Source organism: Monodelphis domestica, chromosome 5, assembly GCF_027887165.1.
Source record: "Monodelphis domestica isolate mMonDom1 chromosome 5, mMonDom1.pri, whole genome shotgun sequence".
Taxonomy (NCBI): Eukaryota; Metazoa; Chordata; class Mammalia; order Didelphimorphia; family Didelphidae; genus Monodelphis; species Monodelphis domestica.
In genome coordinates this window covers 99,782,094-99,804,142 of record NC_077231.1, presented here as the reverse complement: position 1 = coordinate 99,804,142, position 22,049 = coordinate 99,782,094, and the positions used below count along the sequence as shown (strand labels likewise).

Below are 22,049 nucleotides of genomic sequence, written 5' to 3'. Positions count from 1 at the left end.
GGAGCTCTTGGAGAAGAGGGACTGCTGTGTGCCCTTATTTCTCCAGTGCTTAGTACAGAGCTGGGCACATAGTAGGTGCTTAATAAATGTTTATTGATGGACAAAACAGAAAAATCTAATGTAAACGGGTAATCTTGAGCTAAGTCTTAGAGGAAATGAGGGATTTTAGTAGTGGTGGTGAGGAGGGTGGATATTCCAGAAGAAAGGAGAAGAAGTATGAGGTTCTCTGACTCTGCTCCATGTAGGAAAAGTCTCTTGCCTAGGCTGACAGGGGGGTGGGGCAGAGGCTCATTGGCTAGACTGAGTTTGGCCACCAGGTGGTACTATAAGGATGGGCAACATTCTGATGGACAAACTGGAACTGAACCCTAAGCATTGAATACAACTGCCTAGGTAGCATGGCCAGTACAAATCATAGACCTTTAGAGCAGAAGAAAACAAATGTGTATCAGGCACCTACTATGTGCCAAGCCCTTTCCAAATAGTATCTCATTTGGTTCTCACAATGACTTCTAAAGTCCCCTAAGCCTAACCTCTCTTTTTAGAGACAAAAACAAACAAAGCCCAAAATCCCATCTCAAGCTGGATGAGACACAAACCCAGACTTGCTGACTCCAAGTCCAGGGACCTTAGAGAGAACTGAAGATGATGAGGTCAGGGTGGGAGATCAAAGGAACCCAACGAGACAGAGGTCAGTAGAAAGATTTCCCATATAGAGTTTAGTTGTCCAACTCCTCATCACCTTTTGGTATATTTTCTTAGCAAAGATACTGGAGTGCTTTGAAATTTCCTTCTCCAGCTTATTTTACAGATGAGGAAACTGAGGCAAATAGGGTGAAGTGAATTGCCCCAAGGGTCACACAGCTAAGAATTTTCCAAGTTCACATTTGCCTGACTTTCTATCCACTGCACCACCTAACTGTCTGCAGAGGAGGTGGGAAATAAAAGGCAATCTCTTGTAAAATGAGCTCTTTTGTAAGATGAGGCTGCTGTGTTGGGCGTAGATTCGTTCAGTCTCCTCTCAGTTGGACTCAGTGAGCCTTGCATTTCCCTAGGCTGAATGAAATGCCCCCAAGTCAAGAGCCCAACCATTAGGAACCAGTCCAAGAGGTGTCTGTTGGCATTCTACTCTAGGGTTCTCCCCTTTCATTCCTTTGTAAGCCTTCCTTGTTAACACAGAAACAGAGGAAGGTATTTTGATCTACTCTTTGGAGTCATCTCAGGCAAAATTCCCCCTTTTTACAACCCACAGAAAGAAAGGGGAAAGTTTTCCCCTTCACACTGGGTCCTGGCATGTTCTTGCTCCTTCTTGCCCTACAACTTAGCACCCATCAAAACTTTCTCTAGGGAGCCAATCAATATTGAAGTTCAAACAGGGAGGGAAGTAGAGGCAGTAGAGCTGTTGGGACATGGAGGGCAGCAGTGTCTCTTCCACTTTAAGGCCATGGAGGGCAGGGGATCTTAAAGCAAGAAGAGTCCAGACTTCTGTGCTGGTATTCCTAAGGCAGAGGTGTACTGTGATTCTTGAGCAGAGCGCAGAACAAGAGAGAAAGGTGAGGATTCTGTAGTGAAGAAGGGAAGCTCTAAGGCTTACTGGTTTGGCACTTGGGGGGGGGGCTGAATTTGGGTTTCTCTATGGAGTAGAAAGTACCTAGGAGAGGTCAGGGCAGAAACCTTAGAGACAGTACTTACTAGTTATTTAGCCACTTCCCTTTTCTCATCTGAAAATGGGGAAATAGCAGTATCTAGACAATGTTGTTGTGACGTGTCTTAGAAACTTTAAGGTTAGGGGAAATGAACATTTATTAAACACCTATAGTTTGCCATGGACTGTGTGAAACACTCTATAAAATATTATCTCATTTGATTCCCAAAATTGTGAGGTAAGTGCTATTTATTATTATCCCCATTTTATACAACCAAGGCCAAATGACTTATTTGCCCAGGATCAAACAGCTTAAAAAATGTTTAAGGCTAGAGGCAAGCTAGCTGGCTTAGGAGGTTCTGGGTAGTAAGAAATATGGCCTCAGATACTTTCTAGCCATGATATCCTGGACAAGTCACATAAGCCCAGTTGCCTAACCCTTTGCACTCTTCTGCTCCTAAACCAATACTGAGTATTGATTCTAAGACATAGTAAAGGTTTTAAGGGGGAAATAGTGTCTGAGTTTAGACTTGAACTCAGGTCTTCCTGATTCCTAGGCATGATGCTCTATCCACTGTTACTCCTAGTTGCCATAGAAATGTGGTTATTTGCATAAGTTTGTAATTTCCTAACTATTATTGACAGGATTTGGAACTGGATCTACATGATGAAGAGAAAGGAGAGACAGGCCATTTTCCAGGTAGGAAGCAGAGGAAAGAGGGCAGGACCAAGCAAATTCTTGCTATGAGAGCTTCTGGAAAAACTTTAGGGCTCCCCTACCCTACAGCCAGCCTTAGAAGTGTCCTTATTTTTGCCTATATCTGTATGTCAGTCTTTTCTTTTTCTCCACCGTGTACCTGCTACCCCCAAACAAGATGGCCCCAGATCATTAAGGGGATCATTGGCCAACTAGATGAGGCAATCAGGCTATGCTAATGAGGACATGGGTCTGAACCCCTGGTGAACCAGGTAAAGTCTACTCATTCAACAATCAGGCACCCCATTTATAAATTCACTGTGTTAGGTGTTCGGGACAAAAAGACAAAAGTGAAGCAAGCCTACCCTTAAGGGGTTACTCAAGGAGCTTACATTCTACTAAGTGAAGGCAGCATTGTTAAGTAAGCCCTTAGAGGAATAATGTAGGGCTTTGTATTGAAGGGCTTTGGGATGGCTGCCATCATGGGTCTAAGGGATTGCAGCATTCTTAAATTTCCACCCAAGACCTTCAACCCTGAGGTCCCAACATGCCCTACCAGAAACAGGCATGGGACTTAGTGAGTTGTTCTCATTACATAGATGTATATACAAAATAAAGAATTATCCTTACCTCACTCATGCCCTCCCAAGGTGGGGAGGTTACTTTCAGGGGTGGGGGGCAGGATTCATTTACTATAAGAGATTGCTTGGACACTCTGGGAGAATTCAAATCTGAAGACAAGAAAGTTGAATCACTACCTCTTGTTCCCTGGGCAAAGAATTTAGCAGGATCCCAGCTAAATGTACTTGCTGGCCAGGATCAAGTCTTATGATTGGTTCCTTCCCAAAGACAGGACCCAGTTTAACAAGACAGATCCATTGAGGGTAGAGAAAGAGAGAGATTTCAGGCTATTATCTCCTCACCTCTACCTGTTGTATAGCTCAAGGCTGAGTGCACATGATGTTGCTCAATAAATATTCTTCCTATTGGATCATACCAGAAGTTAGATGGTTGAGAGGCCATGGAATTCAGTAGAAGTTGCCATGACTAGAAATCTAATCCAGGATCTGCCAGTTAGTTACCTGCATGACCTTGGGCAAGTCATCATCTTATCACCTGACACATAATAGGCATGAGGGCACAAACAAAGAATAAATCAGAAGTTGCAGAGGCAGATTTGGGGCAGATACAAGGAAAAATTCCTACCCCTTGCATCAGTATGTGGAATGAGTTCACCCTTAGAGAAAATCTTCTAACAGAGGTTGGAAGACCAATTATTGGTGAGATTGTAGATTTCTCCTCAGGTTGAAGGTTGGGCTAAATGGCCATTGAGACCAGACCACCTCAGACATTCTGAGATTCCTTTACTCTGTGTTTTTTTTCCCTTCTTTTTCTCTTCTCTCTTCTTATAACACTTTCCCTCTTTTCTCTGCCTCCTATTTCTTTTGCTACTCTTTTCTCACTCCTTTTCCTTTTTTCTCATCTGTTCTCTTTCTGTCTTTTCTGTTTTTATCTATTCTTCTCTTTCTACCCCATCTTCTGTCTGTCTGTCTGTATGTATGTCTGTCTGTCTGTCTCTCTCTCTCTCTCTTTCCTCTTTATCTGTTTCTGTCTCTCTCTGCTTTTCTATCTTTGTACCTACTGCCCATTTATCTATAGGTATGGCTCGTGGGTCCAGGCCTCCATCAAACAATCAAAGATTGTCCCAGAAAGACAATGGCCGTCAGTGCTGGAGAGGATCCAAGACTGCTTTGGACCAATCCCAACCCAAGAGCCACTCACCACTTCCCATAGGACCTCTCCCAACAAGAGATTTCAGCCTGAAAAGTACTAGCCGAATGGGGACGACCCAATCTGGGGAGCCAAGGTTGAGCTCAGGGTCATCTGAAGGGAGGGATAACTGCAGCCGAGGGGTAGTCACCCCCAGGAAATGCGGGTCAAGAAGTTCCTCTCAGTCAAGTAGGAACTCTAGAGAGGAGCTGCATTCTTCCAAGGGAGCAGAGGATATCAGGGTCGACAAAGCTGAAGGGGATGACTGTGCTAGCACTGATAACCAGAATATTTCTGACAAAAGTCTCAGCTGCATCCCCAACAATATTCGGCACAAGTTTGGGAGCAGCACAGTGGATCAGCTGGTGTCTGAGGAGCAGGTATCATCTCTAGGGTGTTCTTTGCCCTGGGCAGGGGTGAATGGGAGGGTCAAGGATCCATCATGTGGGATGTCCAGCAGGGGATCCACTTTAAAGCTAAAGTGGCCTTTGGGGGGAAAGGCATGTCAGAATTGAGAGGGGCCTTAGAACAAAAGATGTCAGAACTGGGAGGGGATCTAGAACATGGAGCTTCAGGACTAGGAGAAACTTTAGAAAAAATAACAATGCCAGGGGCTGGGAGGGGCCTTAGGACAAGGAATTCTTGAGCTGGTGTGTACTTTTGAGAATGCCAGAGCTGGGAGAGACATGAGAATGGAAGGAGTTAATGGGGAGATGCAGGGCATGACACTCTGAGCTACCCTCATCCCAGGCTCGAAGGGCTATATATGAAGTGATTGAGGGACAGAAGAGGGTGAGCAGTCGTGTAAGCAAGACTCGGAATCCGATGGAATCCTCAGCGTTTGCAGATTATTATGAACTGGGCTACAATATGAGATCCAACATATTCCAAGGTCAGAGGGTGGTCATAACTGGGGTGAGGAAAGAAGCCAGTGGGGTGAGGGTTTGGGGAGGGAGAAGGAAAATGGAAGCCATAGCATCTTCCTAAATATTCATTTTCTCTAAAAGTCATTGTCATGTTGATGTGGACCACAGAAGCACTTTGATCTGTGATCTCCTGACCCCAGGTTCTCATGGAGGAAAATAACCAATGCAATCAAAAGACCATTGACCCTCCAAAGTGGCAAGATGTGTGTTCTAGTCACAGTTCTGGCACTAGCTTTATATGGTGGAACCTTGGGCAAGTCACCTCTCTTGGCAGCAAGTGGTTTCTTCCACTGCATAGTGAGCAATTATATTGAAAGATATTCCACTTTAAAAATGGGTTTGCAAAATGTTTCCTAGCAAAGGCACTCTCAGTGCTCATAAATCTCTACATCTCAACTCTTTCCTAAGTTTCTCCCTTTCCCTGAATGTCTTTTTTATTTCTCAATACCTGCCTAGCTCCCCAGTCACTGGTCCCTGTCCCCATAAACCACCCAAAAGAGCCATATTGAAATTATAGAGGGTGGGGTGCCATATGACCAAGAATTTAGGCATTTTACCTATCCTTAAAACTCTCTCAGACTGTTTCCTCATCCATAAAATTAGGGGATTGGACAAAATGAGTCCTCAAAGTTCCTTCTACCTCTAATATTCCATATTCTAAGATCCCTCCTATCCCTCTAAGCTCTAACATTCTCTAATGTAAGGACACCCTGAAATCCCATTCTAAGCTCCCTCCTACCTCTGTACTCTTTTCTAAGTTCCCTCTAAGCTCTGATATTCCAGTCTCTAAGGACCCTCCTAGCTCTAACATTCTATGTTCTAACAATTGAGTCTATTAGTCATTGGTAGCATGTATGGGTATCATGGTGGAATAGAGAGAGAGCATGCCTCAGAATCATGAAGAACTGAGCTCAAATTTTCCTTCTGACTCATATTTGGCCAGGGAACCCTGAAGAAGTCATTTAACCTCTGTGTCCCACAAACTTTCTAAATTTTGGAGAGGGTACCACAAACTACTTAGGCATTGCTTATCACCTAGCCCAGTGATGGTGAACTTTTTAGAAACTGAGTACCCAAACTGCAATCCTCATACTGCATGTGAGCCCCCAGCCTTACCCCAGATGGGAGGTAGTGCTCCCATTAAGCTGCTGGGAAAAGAGGAGAGGCAAGTGAGAAATGTTCCCAGGTGTGGTGGAGAGGGGGAGGGGACTACCCCCCATCCCGGCACAGGTGCCATAGATTTGCCAACACAGATCTAGACTGATGATTTCACAGGTCTGTTTAAAAAAAAAAAAAACCCAAGCCACTGTATTGTCCTCAGACCCTTGGATGTCCTTAGGGGTGGGTTGGCTCAAGCAGCAGTTCAGGGGGATTTCAGAGGTCACCCACCCAAGGGCACTACCCAGCACAATGGTTTCTCTACTCTAGAATCAACTATGGCCTTAGCCACCCTGTTCTTGGACTTATGACCTTGGCCTGTATCTGATGCTTTTTCTTCTTTTGTTTCACCTTGGTTCTTTTGTTTGATCGCGTTCGGCTTCGGTGATTCTTATACCCTCAGCTTCCAGGGCCCGTGTGCCTGAGCTACCACTTCTCCAGCAGCGCCACACTGAAAATCTTACTTTGGGGAAAAAACTGGGCTTTTGGTTACCGGGCCCCAACTACTTACCTGAAATTCCTCTAAATTATGTAAGCCCCACAGAATTTGGCAGGCATCGATGGCCTCTCTTGCCATTCTAACTCTTGAATTTCATCTTTCTTCCTTGTCCTAAACTATAATAGAATATAATAGAATATAAGGGCTTATAAATCACTGTGTCTGCTGTTTCTAAATGTTCTATCTTCCCCACTGTCAGCCACCCCGGGGTATAGCTACTAATGGAGCCTATGTCTAGTGTCCCCAGAATTTGATATTCCTATTTTTCTCTTCACCCTCTATTCTCCCTCTAGCCAACCACCCCTCACAAACACCTACCAAACTCCTTGAAGGCAGAGATTGTTTAGTTGGGGTTTTTTTTTTGTTTGGGGTATTTTCAGTAGCCAGAGCAGTAAGGTCTCCCTTGCCTATAATAGGTGCTTAATCAATTGAGTTGAATGACCATGGGCTGGGAGAACAGATAACCAACCTTGTGTAGTAGTGTGTGTAAAATTGGAGTAAGCAGGTTCAGGGGCCAGAAGGGTTTGAAATAGTCTCTTAGAAAAGCTTATGAGCTAAAAGGGAGAAGAAGAGTTAGACAGAGTTAGGATGGGACTAGGACTAGGATGGGTTAGAAATAAGAAATTAGGCTGAAGAGTATGGTAAGACCTAGAATTAGGGCTAACACTTGGGATAGCTAATCTCTACTTGGGTATTCTTTTTGGGGAGAAGGGGAATTTAGTACCTATTTCAAAGGGTTGTAAGGATCAAATGAATGCTAGTTATTATTATTATCATTATCACTGGTCCCTGTTAATTGCTAATTTCACCTTTGCTATGAGGGTACCACTTTCACCTTCCACAATCTCTAGTTAAATGTTTGTTGCTACTACCCAAGAACAGGAAAGTTGCTCTATCAAAAACTCATGAGCCTGGTTGCCAACCTTGACCCCACTGCCTTTCCTGACCTCCCTCTTCCCTGGTTAGATTGTAAGCTTCTTGAGGGCAGGAGTTGTTTTGTTTTTGACTTTGTAGCCCCAGAACCTAGCACACAGTAGGCACTTAATAAATACATATTGACCCGGTTGCTTGATCTTGTGTCCTTAGTTCTAGCGCCAATGGCTTGTACAAGAGTACAGTCAAATGTACAGTAACTTGTACATCTCTCACAGCCGGTTTCATGTTCACAGTTCTTTTGTTTATAGCATCAAATGGGCTCCTCATCATAGGGGCTTCCCTTGAAGGTTCTGATCTGAGGGTTCTTCCTAACCTCCCCCTCATTTCCCCCTCCCATAGTCCCTACTTCTCATGGAAAATCACAAAATCTCAGAGTTTGAAGGCATAGCAGTGGGGCCAACAAGTCACCTGAATAAGCTTCTCCTCTGGGACATCTTAACAAAGGATCACCCAACCTCTGCTAGAAGACCTCCAAGGAAGGGAAGCCCACCATGCCCTAGGGCAGCCTGCTGTAATTTGGGACACCACCATTATTTAAGATTTCTTCCTAACATGAAGCTGAAATCTCTGTATCCCTCCCCCTGTTGCTCTTGATTCTTATTTCTGGGGCCAAGCAGAAGAAATCTCATCAGTCTTTCACATGATAGCCATTCAGATGTTTGGAGACAATTATCCCTCTCTGCACCCCCCCCCCCCTTACAGTCTTTTTATCTTCAGGTCAAACATACCCAGTTTCTTTAAGATTTGTATCTCTATAACACAGATATACTAGTCCCCTGTCTGTCCTGAGTTCTTTCTCCTGGCTAGACCCAGTGTCCTTCCTAAAATATGTCACATAGACCTGAATTTCACTACTCCAACCATGGTTTTGAATACATTCCTCTTTTAATTAACAATAATCATACCTTGGATAAACCTCATTGGCTATGCTACTGCCACTGCGCAAAACTACATTCTTCTTTTAAATATAGTCAAAAATCATGAGAAGCTTTAGATAAGCTTCCGAGTAACTCAGCTCATCTTCCCCAAGAATGAAGTTTGGAGACTCCAATTACTCAGCAAAGATTATCCATTTAAACCACTTTCAGAGCAGAACAGGGTTGAGATGTTCAACGATGGATGGACCCAGTGCTCAGATACATCCTTGAAACTGTAGACCTTTAAAATTCAATTCACTTTCAGCAAGCAACCAAAGGACTGAGCCCATCTGGCATTCCAGGATGCAACTTGGTTTTCTTGACATCAATGGGACTGAGCAGTAGAGCCTGTTTGCAAACCAAATGGAGTCCCAAGGACAGAAGTCTGGCTGGGCAATCAGAGGATCTGCATTCTTGGCCTGGTTTCCCTTAACACTTGCATATTGACCCAGACAAGTCACTTCTCTCTGACCCATCTGTATTGTGAACAAGCTACAAGGATACCATTTCTCAGGGCCTTTCAAAGTAACATTCTATGTGCTAATATTCTGTGTTCTAAAGCCCTTCCAGCCCTGGCATTCCCTATCCTAAGGCCCTTCACAGTTCTAACAGTCTCTATTCTAGGGTCCCTCCCAATTCTAACGTTCCATATTCTAAGCTCCCTTCAGATTGGCAATAAAATACATTTGTTATGTATTTAGATGTGGCATATAAATATATAACATATAACATGATAATACATAAATGTGCAATCCATACAAATATATAATATACAACATATGAATGTGTAATGATCAAAATATAGTCCATATACAACTATGTAACACAATATATAAAGATATAGAAAATATAATAGAACATATAAATAATATATAAATCCACATGTAAATATATAATGTGTATAATATATTAAAATATAATGTGTACACTATATAAGTATATTTAATATAACATATTTGCATAATCAAAAGACAAGAAAGAGACATGAAAGATCTAGATTCAAATCGTACCCATGATGCCTGATTGTGACCTTGAGAAAACAATGGGTCCTCTCCCTTTGGTCTCAGTTTCCTCATCTGTAAAATAAAGATGTTAGACCACATGGTTTCTAAGGTCCAATCCAGCCCTAAATTTATCCAGGGTCCAGATAATTCAAACTATTTGCAACAAGGTCCTGGGCTGCTTGGACATTCTAAATTCCAAGATCCTCTCCAGGTTGTAAAGTGGGAAGACATGATGAAGCCTAGAGAAGATACAGTCTACTCTCTATTCACTGTGCTTACTCACTGATTCTATTCAGAAGAGGTCATGTCAAAGGGAAAAATCCTGCACTGGCTTAGACCTGGATTATTCAAGTCCTGGCTGGGACTCATAAGCTTTATGAGAGTGAATGTGTATAAGGTAAGAATAATGTGATAGGAGGAAGAAAGAGGACAGACTTCACCTCTGCTGCTTCCTATGTGGCCGTAGACAATTGCTTAAAATTGCTTAAATCCTTTCTTCAATTTCCTCATCTGTCTAATGGGAGGAGGGGAGAGATTGGACTACATCTCTTCTGGCTCAAAATATCTACAATTAAGACTCACCAGGACCCCTCCTCTCCCCTCCCTTCAAGCTCTGCTTCTTGTGATCCATCCTATAACCTGGGTTCAAATCTTACTATCAATACTTGGTAGGCTTGCCTTTGTTAAGTCTTAGTTTTCTCATTTGTAAAATGTTAGTCATAATCTCTGATTTACCTATCTATCTCACAGGGTTATTACCCAAAGAGGAGAAGCATTTAAGTAAATCGACAGGACCCTGTTGTGCCTTTTTTAGATCCTGGATCCCTTGGGCAGTCCATCTGATGAAGTCTGTGAACCTCTTCTCAGAATCATTTTTAAATACACAATATAGGAGGATTCAAAGGAAAGCAATCATATTGAAACATGGGTATCAAAAATATGTTTAAAAAACAAGATCTCAGACCTAGGATGACATCTCTTCCTGAAAGTTTTTGTAAGCTTTAGTGATCCATGTAAATATTTGCTATTTTATATTTAAATCTATTATATGTAATAGATTTAAATATAATATATTCTATTTAAAATATATTCTCTCAAAGTCAACAAATGTTTGCTAAGACTCTCCTACCCAAAGGGCTCTTTAGTAGAGCCTGAGGATACAAGAATGAAAGACATCACAATCTTTGTCCTTGGAGATGAAAAGGCAGAGGGAAGAAGGGGCTATGTATGGGTTTCTCATCCCTACCTGAGCAGTGTACTCCCTTGCCAGGCCCATGGACCACCACCTACCAGTGTCTCTTGGACATCATGCCTTTCTCCTAGAGTCATCTTCTTTCTCATGCATACTTTTTCCTCTCACTTGCTACTGATTGTGAACAAGTCCTTGCCTCTCTCTCCCAGCTTCAATTTCCTCCTACAGAAAATGGACAGATTGGGCTTGACTGATATCCCAAAGGTTCTTTGCAGCCCTAATATTTCAACTTAAGTCAAATCAAGAAGCATTTATTAAACATTATGTTAAGTGCTGAGGATATAAAGGAAAGACAGAAGAAACAAAATAGATTAGCTGACTACATGTGGGGATCGTCCTCAAGTGGGATGCCCAGGATTGACTTTGGAGCAGCCATCAGACCTTCTCTCATGGTAGACTTGGCCATAGTTCCCACCCCTCTCCTCTTTTGCCCTCCTTTTCCACTGTGCCCATGGGAACCCTCAAATAATAATTTGAGGGTTAATTGTTAATAAACTGTTAATAAACTCCATTCCTTTTCCCCATCTTAGACCTATTCCTCTTGTTTCTTCCATCTTCTGGAACATGCCCACTGAGGTCTGGTTTGGCTCTGAAAACTTTATATCTCTTGGCACCCTCTCAAGGGGCTGTCTGTCCCTTCTCTCAAACCCTCTGGCATCCAGTAAGAAGTGGAAGAGGAGGGGTGTTCCTCACTCCTCACTGTCACCCATTGATGATACTGGCCTACTTGCTATTCCTCAAATGGCTGTTCCCAATGCCTGGAATGGTCACTCTTACCGGCCACCTTCTTTAAGAGATCTCTCTCCAACCCTGTCATGTTTCTACTTTCTTCCTCTGAGGTTACCTCCCATTGGTCCTATCTATATCTTGTTTGCATTTTCCCTTGTTCATTAGATTGTGTACCCCCCACAGTACCTCCTGGCATATTATAAATGCCTATTGATAGACTGACTGATTTGCCAGGGAGATATAGGGGTTTTAATTGGGATCATAAAATCCAAGATCTAGGACTGAAAAGAATGTGAGAAGTTCTTGGCCTGAACCTCATATTTTATAGAAGAAACTGAGGTCTAGAAGGTTGTCAATAGGAAATCTAGGAAGAAATAAGACTTAGTGGGGCAGCTAGGTGGCTCAGTGGGTTAAGTTAGCCAGACCTTGAGATGGGAGGCCCTGGGTTCAAATCTGACCTCAGACTTTTCCTAGCTGTGTGTGTATGACCCTGGATAAGTCACTTACCCCTGATTGCCTAGCCCTTACCATTCTTTGCTGTGGAAACAATATGTAGTATTAATTTCTAAGATAGAAAGTAAGAATTTTAAAAAAGGCCCGCATCCAAACGCAGTCCAAATGTTGACTCTCCTTACTTCCAGTCCCCCAGGTTTCCTTAATCCCCAAGCATGCTGGTCACTCAAGGAAGGTGGTCTTTAGGAGAAGGGAAGGTCTTTAGGATTATTGGTGGTGAAGATTGGCATGACTGGATGCAGGCAGTTTGGGAATTTACAGAAGATGACAGCTTCCAGATGGGAGGTCTTGAAGTCATAGACTTTAGTGAAAGGGATTTAGAGGTCAACTTTTCATTCATTTAACAGATGAGTAAACTGAGGCCAGCTAGGCAAGTAGGTGGCTCAATAAATAGAGCTCTGGGTTCAAATCCAGTTTCAGATGATTACTAGTTTTGTGACACTGGGTAAATCACTTAACTTTGCTTGCCTCCATTTCCTCATCTGCAAAATGGGCTAGAGAAGGAAAGGACAAACCATTCCAGTATTCCTACTGAGAAAACTCCAAATGGGGTCACAAAGAGTCAGATTGAACTGAACACCAACGACAGAGGCCAAGGAAGGAAGGATAAGTGGTAGAGGTGGAACTTTAATTCAGGTCTGGTGATTCTAACTTCAGTGTTCTCCCCACTATCCCACACTACCTTCCTCTTCCAGTCAGGCAGCTAAACCTCAATTGTCTGGGGAAAAAAGCCCCTAAGACTCAAGCCCTTTAGTTAGATGTGGTGTTCTGGGATTTCCTGGAAATGAGACTGTGTGTGTTTTATGTGTGTGACTGGTATAATTAGGACTGGACAAGCTGGGCTTTGCCCCAACGGGTGAAACATAGAGGTCCCTGACAGCATTTCTATTCCTCAAGTAGCCTTGGGAGATGAAAGAAAAAGCCCCAACATCTCAGCATAGCAGTAAGTCAGCAAGAATAATTACATATGATAGGATGCCACCAGGCAGGCATGAGCTTCTCTCTCCCCTCCCTACATAAGGCAGCCTTCCCAGCAGCACCGATACCCCAACAAGTAGTGTCTCATCTGCCTCATTTCTCCCCTCCCAGCTGGTCACCCTTCTAGAGGCTACTTAAGACTCTGCTTGGCCCTACCTGCTGAGTGAACCAGACCAGGCAGTGACAGCAGAGGGCACTTGCAATAGAAAGAGAACTGAAAGAAATAGAAATCATCCAAGACCACTGACTACAAAATCATCCCACAACAGCCTTTGCCCTGATCACATTCTGGCCTCAGTCCTCAGTGTACATTTTTACCATTTGAGGACAGAGTTCTTTCTTTTACCCTTTAAGGCAGCCCCTTGGGATATATTTCAACTTGATTCCCCCAAGATGCAAAAATTGGAGGGAATAGCTCTCAGGGTAATTTACCCTAAACCATGAGTCATTCCAAAGGGGGGCACCCTAGATTCCACTCCCCGAGTTAGGGTTCCACTTTCCCCAACCCCAGCTATACCACAGGGACATCCTGGGCAGAGTAGAAAGAACACTGGCTTTGGAGTCAGAGAACTTAGGTTTAAATCCTAAATTAAATGTAGAAGACTACATTTGTGACCTTGGACAAGTCAGTCGCACCATCTGTTAGGAGGAGGGAATTGGATAAGATGACTTCTCCCAGGTCTGAATTTGTGGTTCTAGGAATGTCCCTGAGCCTTACACCCCATGATATGTCCAATCCTTCATTTTGCCTATAAAGAAACTATGATCATGGAAGGCAGAGCCAGAAGGGGCTTTAAAGATGTCTAGTCAATTCTCTAGTTTACAGATGCGGTACAGCTACTTGGCCAGGATCAAATGGCTAGTAAATGTATATGGTGGAATTTTAACCCAGGTAGTCCTGACTAGAAGTGCAATGCTTTATTCAAGATATCACAATTCTCTAAACCTCTTCCCAGTTAAATCCCTGGTAAAATGAATTGTTGGCATAGCTAGGATGGGGTGACTGAATTGTGTCACAAGATGAGGCATTCCTTAACAATCTTGATCTGGGTAGGGTTTGTTGGAAAGTGTGAGCCAGGAGGAGATGGCTGGTCCACCATGAGCTTTAAGTTGTTGAAGGCAGGAATTATTTTATATTTGATCCTTTTCTCCTTAGCAGCTATTGTAGTAGTATTGCACACAGTAGGTACTAAATAAATATCTGTTGTTGCTTGGTAGTTTCTGTCATGTTCCAACTCTTTGTGACCCCATTTGGGGTTTTCTTGGCAAATATAACCAAAGTTGTTGGGCATTTCCTTCTGTTCATTTTCATATGAGAAACTGAGGCAAATAGGATGAATTCAGTAACTTGCCCAGCATCACATGGTTAATATGTGTCTGAGGTTGGATCTGATCTCAGGAAGATGGGTCTTCCTACCTTAAGGCCAAGTTCTCCATCACATAGCTGCCCATACAAATATTTACTAAATGTAATTGAACTGAGTGGAGCTGAATTAAAGTCCCTCTGGATGCCAAATCTGTCCAGTTTCCTCCCTCCCTCCTCAGTCCTATTTCTTGGGATGTAGGCTACTTGTGCATCCATCCCATATGCAGAAATAGGTCTAATCCCTAACCCCCATGTAGCCTTCTGGCACATAATGCCCATAAATTTATCAGCTTTCCTTTTTTCTCTCACCAACCCCTTCCATTTTAGCAGGATTTGAGGGATGAGTACTAAGGAAAACAGGGAATATGGAGAACCTAAGAGGACCCAGAACAAGCCAGAAGCAGTGTGGTCTATAGAGAGAGATTCAGAAGACCTGGGTTTCACTTTGTGCCCAGGGCAAGCCAGGCTTCTCTCCAACTTTGTTCATACTATCTGTAAACTGAAGAGAGTGGACTCAGTAGAGGGGGATTCTTTACATTTTCTGTGTCATGGACCCCCTTTAGCAGTATGATGAAGTCTACGGACCCCTTTCCAGAATCACTTCCATTTAAATAATTGAAGGAAATGTTAAATTTAAGTTAGAACTTGGTGAAAATACCTTTTCCCCCTGTTCAAATTCATAGACCCTCTGAAATTTATCCATGGACCCATTGGGAGTCTCAGATTAAGAACCCCTAGACTAGATCATTTCAAAAGTCTTCTATAGCTCTAATTTCCCTAATCTTATACTGTCCTTTGATCATCCCTAATACTCTCTTGACAAAGGCAATATTGGAATTATCATTCCCTTTTCCCCACATGTCCCATTCTCAGCTTTATCCCAAACAGATGGATCTACTATCCATCCCAGCAGGAACCATCTTCAGTACTCATTGTTTTATGAATCTAGATGGAAAGTACCCGGGAAATATTAAGAGGATAGAGATTAGATTAAATTCTTAGGGGCCCGAAGGCAAGCCCTATCTCTGTTCCCATTATTGTTCCTATCCTGAAATTCAGTTTCTCCTACTGTGTTCCTCCTCTTTTTAAAGTACCCAGAATTCATTTATTCATTTATTCTCTAGTCCAATTATGTTAAACTCAAAAAGAAAGAAGGTCATTAAGTCACACATGAGGATTTTTATTGGCCTTATATTGGCTTAGAAAACCACACATTAATATTTTCTATGTTATATTGTATTTTTATTTATTTTGTTAAATATTTCCCAATTACATTTTCATCTTGTTCTGGCTGGCACTGGGTAGGGGAGTATTATAGTGCAAGTGCTAGTGGGTAGCATGTTTGTCACCTCTAGCCCAGTCTTTAGTGGTAGCAGAATGCAGATCAGCCTCTTTGGCTTAATCCCTTTTGTACTATTCCTAAAATGAACTTCCTGAACTGAGGTTCCAAACACTTTCAACCCTCTCTTGGGGTTAAGATGTTATTGTCCACTGTTCCAACATCTAGCAGACTTGCTATTGCCTCTCAGGAATCTGAGTAATCTGAATTAACTTCTTTTTTGTCTCAGAGTTTCATACCTTCGGGGATATCTTGAAACCTGGTTTTTATCATCTTGGACCCTTCTTTCTGTCAACAACCTTTGTCTCTAAGTCTCTAGATGCATTAACCCTAAATAGCCAGTGCCTACCATTTTTTTCTCTTTCTAAAATGTTGTATTGTCCTATAATTACATGTAAAAACCGGTTTTAACATTTGTTTTTTGTTTTAAATTTGAGTTCCAAATTTTCTACCTCCTCTCTCCCTAAGACAAGTGAACAATCTGATATGTTATAAATGGGTAATCATGTAAAATATATTTCCATGTTAGATATGTTGTAAAAGAATATGTGAACAAAAAAGGGAAGAATGAAAGATAGTGTGTGTCCATCTCCATTCAGACTCTATCAATTCTTTTTTCTGGAGGTAGATGGTATTTTTCATCGAGAGCCCTCTGAAATTATCTTGGATCATTATGTTGCTGAGAATAACTAAGGCATGGTTGATTAAAGTATTGTTGTGTTGCTGTTACTGTGTTCAGGGTTCTGGTTCTGCTTGCTTCACTCTCTATCCGTTCATACAAGCCTTTCCATGTTTTTCTGAAAGTATCCTGAGTTCATCATTTCTTATAGCACAATAGTGCTCCATCACAACTATATACCACAACTTGTTCAGTCATTCCCAAACTGATGGGCATACCTCCAATTTCCAATGCTTTGACAACACAAAAAGAACTGCTATTTTTGTACAAATGAGCTCTTCCCCCAGCTTTTTTTAAAAAGAATTTCTTTGGGATGTAGACTTAGAAATGATATTGCTGGATCAAAGAGTATGCACAGTTTTATAGCCCTTTAGACATAGTTCCAAATTGCTCTCCAGAATGGTTGGGTCAGTTCACAACTCCACCAATAGAGCATCACTGTCCCAATTTTCTCACATCCTTTCCAACATTTATCATTTTCCTTTTCTGTCATTATTAGTCAATGTACAAAATATGAGACAGTGACTCAGAGTTGCTTTAATTTGCATTTCTCTAATCAATAATACTCTATAGTATTTTTCACATTACTATAGATAGCTTTTGATTTCTTCTTCTGAAAACCGCCTATTCACATCTTCTGGCTATCAGTCGGGAAATTACTTGTCTTCTTACTATTTCTCACTTGGTTCTCTATATATTTGATAAATGAGGCCTTTATCAGAGATATTGCCTATAAAATTTCCCCCCAACTTTCTGCTTTCCTTTTAATTTTAGTTGAATTCATTTTGTTTGTGTAAAAACTTTTAAAATTTAATATAATCAAAATTATCCATTTTATATCTTGTAATGCTCTCTATCTCTTACTTGGGTCCTGAATTCTTCCTTATTCATATATCTGACTGGTAAACAATTCCATTCTCCCATAATTTGCTTATGATATAACTATCCTTTATGTCTAAATCATGCACTCATTTTGACCTTATCTTGGTATATAATATGAGATATTGGCATACACCTAGTGTCTGCCATATTGTTTCCCAGTTTTCCCAATGGATACCATTCTTCAACCTCTGGTAAGTATACCCCATGGTGATTCAACATATATCAATGTCCTCTCATTTGGGTCAGTCTGATGTTATCCATCTGCTCTATAGTCATGAACTATTAGTTACCTTCTCTTTTGAACAATTTTCAAATATAGAAACAACCTTAGAGTCCATCAAGTCTGGCCCCCTTACTTTACAGATAAGAAAACTGAGGCCCAGAGAGTGGAACTGACCTATTCAGGATCATCCAGCTAAAAAGTATGTGAGGCAAGAATTGAACACAGGTCTTCATGGGAGTAACATTCTACACCATTCCAACACAAAGTCAGAAACCCTCACATTAAATAGGGCATTCATGTACTGGATGTATATGACCTGTGCACTCTGAGTATTGTCAAATTGGCCATATGAAGTCTCAACTGAACTCTACATTTTATGGGAACATCAGGCTACGTTACATAGGTCAACTGCAGAGACATTGGTCCCCTATGGTTTCCTGCCTTAATACTTATCACTTCTTCTTACTCCTGTGACATCTCTTAAGTACTAAAAGGCTTCTTCTCTAGGGGGTGGGACTAAAGGAGCACTTATTCCCCCCCAAAAAGCTCTATGGTTTCCATATTCAGTCCCATGTAGCAAACTCTCCCCAAAGAGTCACTGGTTCCTGAAGAAGGCATTTACACCAGCTCATTGGAAAACTTAGTGTTGGCTCTGAAGACCAAGATAGGAGGAGGAGGTCAATATGGATAAAATCTGATTTCAAGACTGGATAGACAACAATCCAGCATCATATCCTCATTAGTGGTAGATATGCCATGTCATAACCAGTTTAAAGTTCAGCCTGCATTACTGTTTAGGGAAGATTAATGTGAGCAGCTAGATGGTACCATAGAGTGCTAGACTTGGAGTCAGGAAGTCTCATCTCCCTGAATTAAAATCTGGCCTCAGAGACTTATTGGATGTGTGATCCTAGGCAATTCCCTGAACACCATTAGCCTCAGTTTACCCTCTGTAAAATGAGCTAGAGAAAGAAATTGCATACTACTCCAGTATCCCTGCCAAGAAAACCCCAAATGAGATCACAAAGAGTCAATTGAATGGCAATGTGGGGAAAGATGTCCAGTGCTATAGGTTTCCACATGCATACGTTGGTCCATCTCACTGACTTAGCATACATAATGTAGCTTCCATTTTGTCCTCTTCTCTCTGTATACTTTAGCTAATAGTTGACATTCACTTAAATGGGTCATGGCATCCTGTAAAATTCATCTCCATATCCTTATGATAGAGACCTCATGGTGAAGCAAGTAAAATATTGGTCTTGGGCTCAAGAAAACCTCAGACACTCACTAGCTATGTGACTATGGGCAGACCCCGAATCTCAGGATTAGAGCTTCTCTAAAACTATAAAATTATCAATGGGGCATGATCTACATGGGGAGAAAGTGTTCCCAAATTGAGGAATCTGGACATCCCACAGTGTTTTGGCTTTTTACAATCAACAGTTCCTCCAAAAAACAGGCCCCCATCCTGCTCCTTTGCACCATTTTGCCCATAATTAAATAGTCATGGGAAACAGTTAGACCAGATCTCATACAATGTATAGGACATTCCAAAAGTCTTAGTAGAATGAAGCATACAATAATGAAAGTATGAGAATATCATTTTCATCATAAACAACAGCAAAACTTCAATGATACTTTGACACTCTATAGGAAAATAGGAATTATTAATTACCTCTCTGGCCTATAAAGGTTTCACAAGTAAACTGTTGCTTTACAGACCAGAAAAAGAAGAAAATTCATTTTAATGACAAAGGTAGCCTCAGTAATTTAAATGGTCTTAATAAAAGAAGTCTCACAATAAATAAAAATAAATCCTAGACATACCCCACAAGATTAGCTTCATTGTCAGCCACACAACTCTCTCTTTTTATGGTCTCTCATATATCAAAACCACCCTTCCAAATATCCATCCTAAGAATCTGTCATATCATGTGAAGTGACTCAACAATTTAATGAAAAAATTATATATATATATCTATATTTTTTTATCTCACAGAAATACATTCTAAATATGTAATGATGATAGATGGATATATGGACAGATGGATGAATGTATGGATGATAGATGATGGATGGATGGATGGGCAGATGGATAGATGGATGATGGATAGATAGATGATGGGTAGATGATGGATGAATGGATAGAAGAGATTAGTAAAAACAAGGAAGTGGATGGATAGATGGATAGAAGAATGGCTAGATGGATTATGGCTGATGGATAGATGAATAGACAGAGATAGAGAGATTAGTAAAAACAAGGAAGTAAAAAATATATTGTTAGTATTAATTCCTGGATATCTTGTGCCTTCCATCACCTTTCCCATATCCATCCCCAACACAGCAGAAGGGTACAATTCACTTAAGTCACAGTGAGATGTTAGTTGCATCTACACACAATCTTATCTTAGTCCCTTCTAGCATCTAGCAAGCATTGTCCTCTTAGAGAGCCTGAATCTCAAGTCATTGCTACCATCTCTATTCCTATCAGCCTGGCTCATGCAGAGACCACATCTAGACCCTCAGCATGATTGGGAAATGGCAGCTTTTTCATTCCCATCCCCCTCTGTCACCAGGCTTTACCTGAGGCCACTTGTCACCACAAAGGTCTTACTCACCACTCCTACAATTTTCCCATGTTCTTTGAAAACTGACTTCTCAGGAAGAATACCCATCTAATCACAGTATGCTTTCTATGCACTGTAGACCCAGGCACAGAATTCTGGGAAATAGAAGTCATCAAAAATTCCATCCTCTCCTAGTGAGTGATGCCAACTCATGGCAGTCCCTTTTTCCTCCATGCAGAGATGAAATTTGGGACTCAAAAAAGCAAACTTTCTGAAAGATGTACAGTCAGCAGGTGGAAAGACTAGGAAGAGAAACTCAGTCATTTGGCTCCCATCTCCTTGATAAGGACATGGTCAACCTAGAAGATTCATTTCAACTTTATTTCAACAATAATTAAGAGCTTACTGTTTACAAAGCACTGCATTTAGTAGAGAGGCTATTCTTCCAAGGATCATACTTCCTTCTCTGATATGTCTCAGAAGACAGGCTAAACCAGATTGAAGGTAACCAGCAAGCTTCAAACAATTTGATGTGTTATGGGGATGTCTACTCAAACATGTGAAGTTTCCTCTGGCAGAATGAATGGATAAAAACAGTTTGTTCCAATGCCATGAAGATGATAGAAGTAGGCACTACGGAGTGCTTAGAGCTTGGTCAGATATCAAAGAAGCCAATCATCCACTACATTCCAAGCCACTGCCAGTTGTCCTGACTTTTGTCTTGCCACTGGACTTGAATGACTCTGGAAGAGAGAGTGAGGCTGATGACTTTGTGCAACTCTGTCTCACTTAAATCCAAATTTCTTGCAAGTGAAGACATCATGATGCCATTGGTCCTCTTCACAAACAAAGGATGAATGAACAACTTTCTACTATGAAGTGTAAATAAGTCTTTCTCCTCTATGGGCCTCAGTTTTCATCTCCTGTAAAATGAGGGGGTTGAACTTGATCTTGAAGTCTTTTATCTCAAAGTCCTAGGATCCTAGGAATCATTTTGACACAAGGTGTCAAAGGAGAGGGGTTGGAGAAAGCAAAGGGTAAATCCAGATGAAGAGATTTTGAGGGTAGGGGATATGAGGATGGAGTCATTGACCTTGAGCTGGGATGGGGTGGGATCAAGGAAGGCTTCCTAGAGAAAGTGGCACCTGAAAGGGATCTTGAAGGAAAAGAAGACTCTTTTGGCAAATGGAATGCCCAGGAGATGAGGGTGAGGAGTGGGACAGGATATATCGGGTATAGGATTGGCTCGTGTGTTTGCCTGGAGATTGGATGTTCCAAAGGTCTTTCAGCTAAGCTCTTAGGGGCAGAGCTGGTACTGGGACCATGATCTCATATAGGCAAGAGTCCCTTTTTTCCTAAGCCACTTTCTCTGAATTTAGGATGAATTTAGCACCTTGGTGTGCTAGGTCCTTCTCTGATGGCTCTGACATCCGCTGATGTCCAACCTTCCCTTCCCTCCTTCCTCTTCTCCCCATTGACTATATGCTCTTATTCTGGCGACTCCCAACCTTCCCAGGGGTTTTGACAGGGCCCCCCATGGAGGTAAAGAGCTTAATGAAGGACTCCTACACTGCGGATGTAATTGAGAGAGCTGTGAGGGATCCCAATCACTGGCATGGAAGGAGGACAGATGATCTTGGTAAGTTTAAGAAGATGAAAGAATGGGGGAAGACATTTGCTTTTTTTTCTTTATTGGAGGTGGGAGGACACAAGAGTAAGGGATTGTTCCCTTCTAAAAGTAAAAGTAAAAAGATAAAATAAAAATCTGGAACACAGCAAGGATTTGCGGATAGAGGTACTCATTGACATTACTTCTAACAAGAATAACAAATTAATTAAAAGCATGGTGATATAATGGGAAGACTTCTAGATTTTGAATTTGATGATCTGGTTCTGAGCCCCTGGTCTGCTACATGCATGATCTTATTCAAGCAGCCTAAATCTGTTTCCAAATCTGCAAAATATG

At 41.6% G+C, this 22,049-nt stretch overlaps 1 protein-coding gene across 7 annotated transcripts in view; it reads left to right on the top strand.

The window, feature by feature from the left end:
• Positions 1–22,049, top strand: part of CIMIP4 (ciliary microtubule inner protein 4) — a 37,190-nt gene that overhangs the window by 14,599 nt on the left and 542 nt on the right. For 4 of the 7 annotated variants that reach the window (XM_056798894.1, XM_056798893.1, XM_007503432.3 and 1 more), the window contains 4 exons: positions 2,291–2,345; positions 4,002–4,492; positions 4,863–5,004; positions 21,600–21,722. In XM_056798894.1, coding sequence (XP_056654872.1) covers positions 2,291–2,345; positions 4,002–4,492; positions 4,863–5,004; positions 21,600–21,722 — 811 coding nt within the window. The other 3 variants (XM_056798895.1, XM_007503433.3, XM_007503434.3) reach the window with 3 other exon arrangements.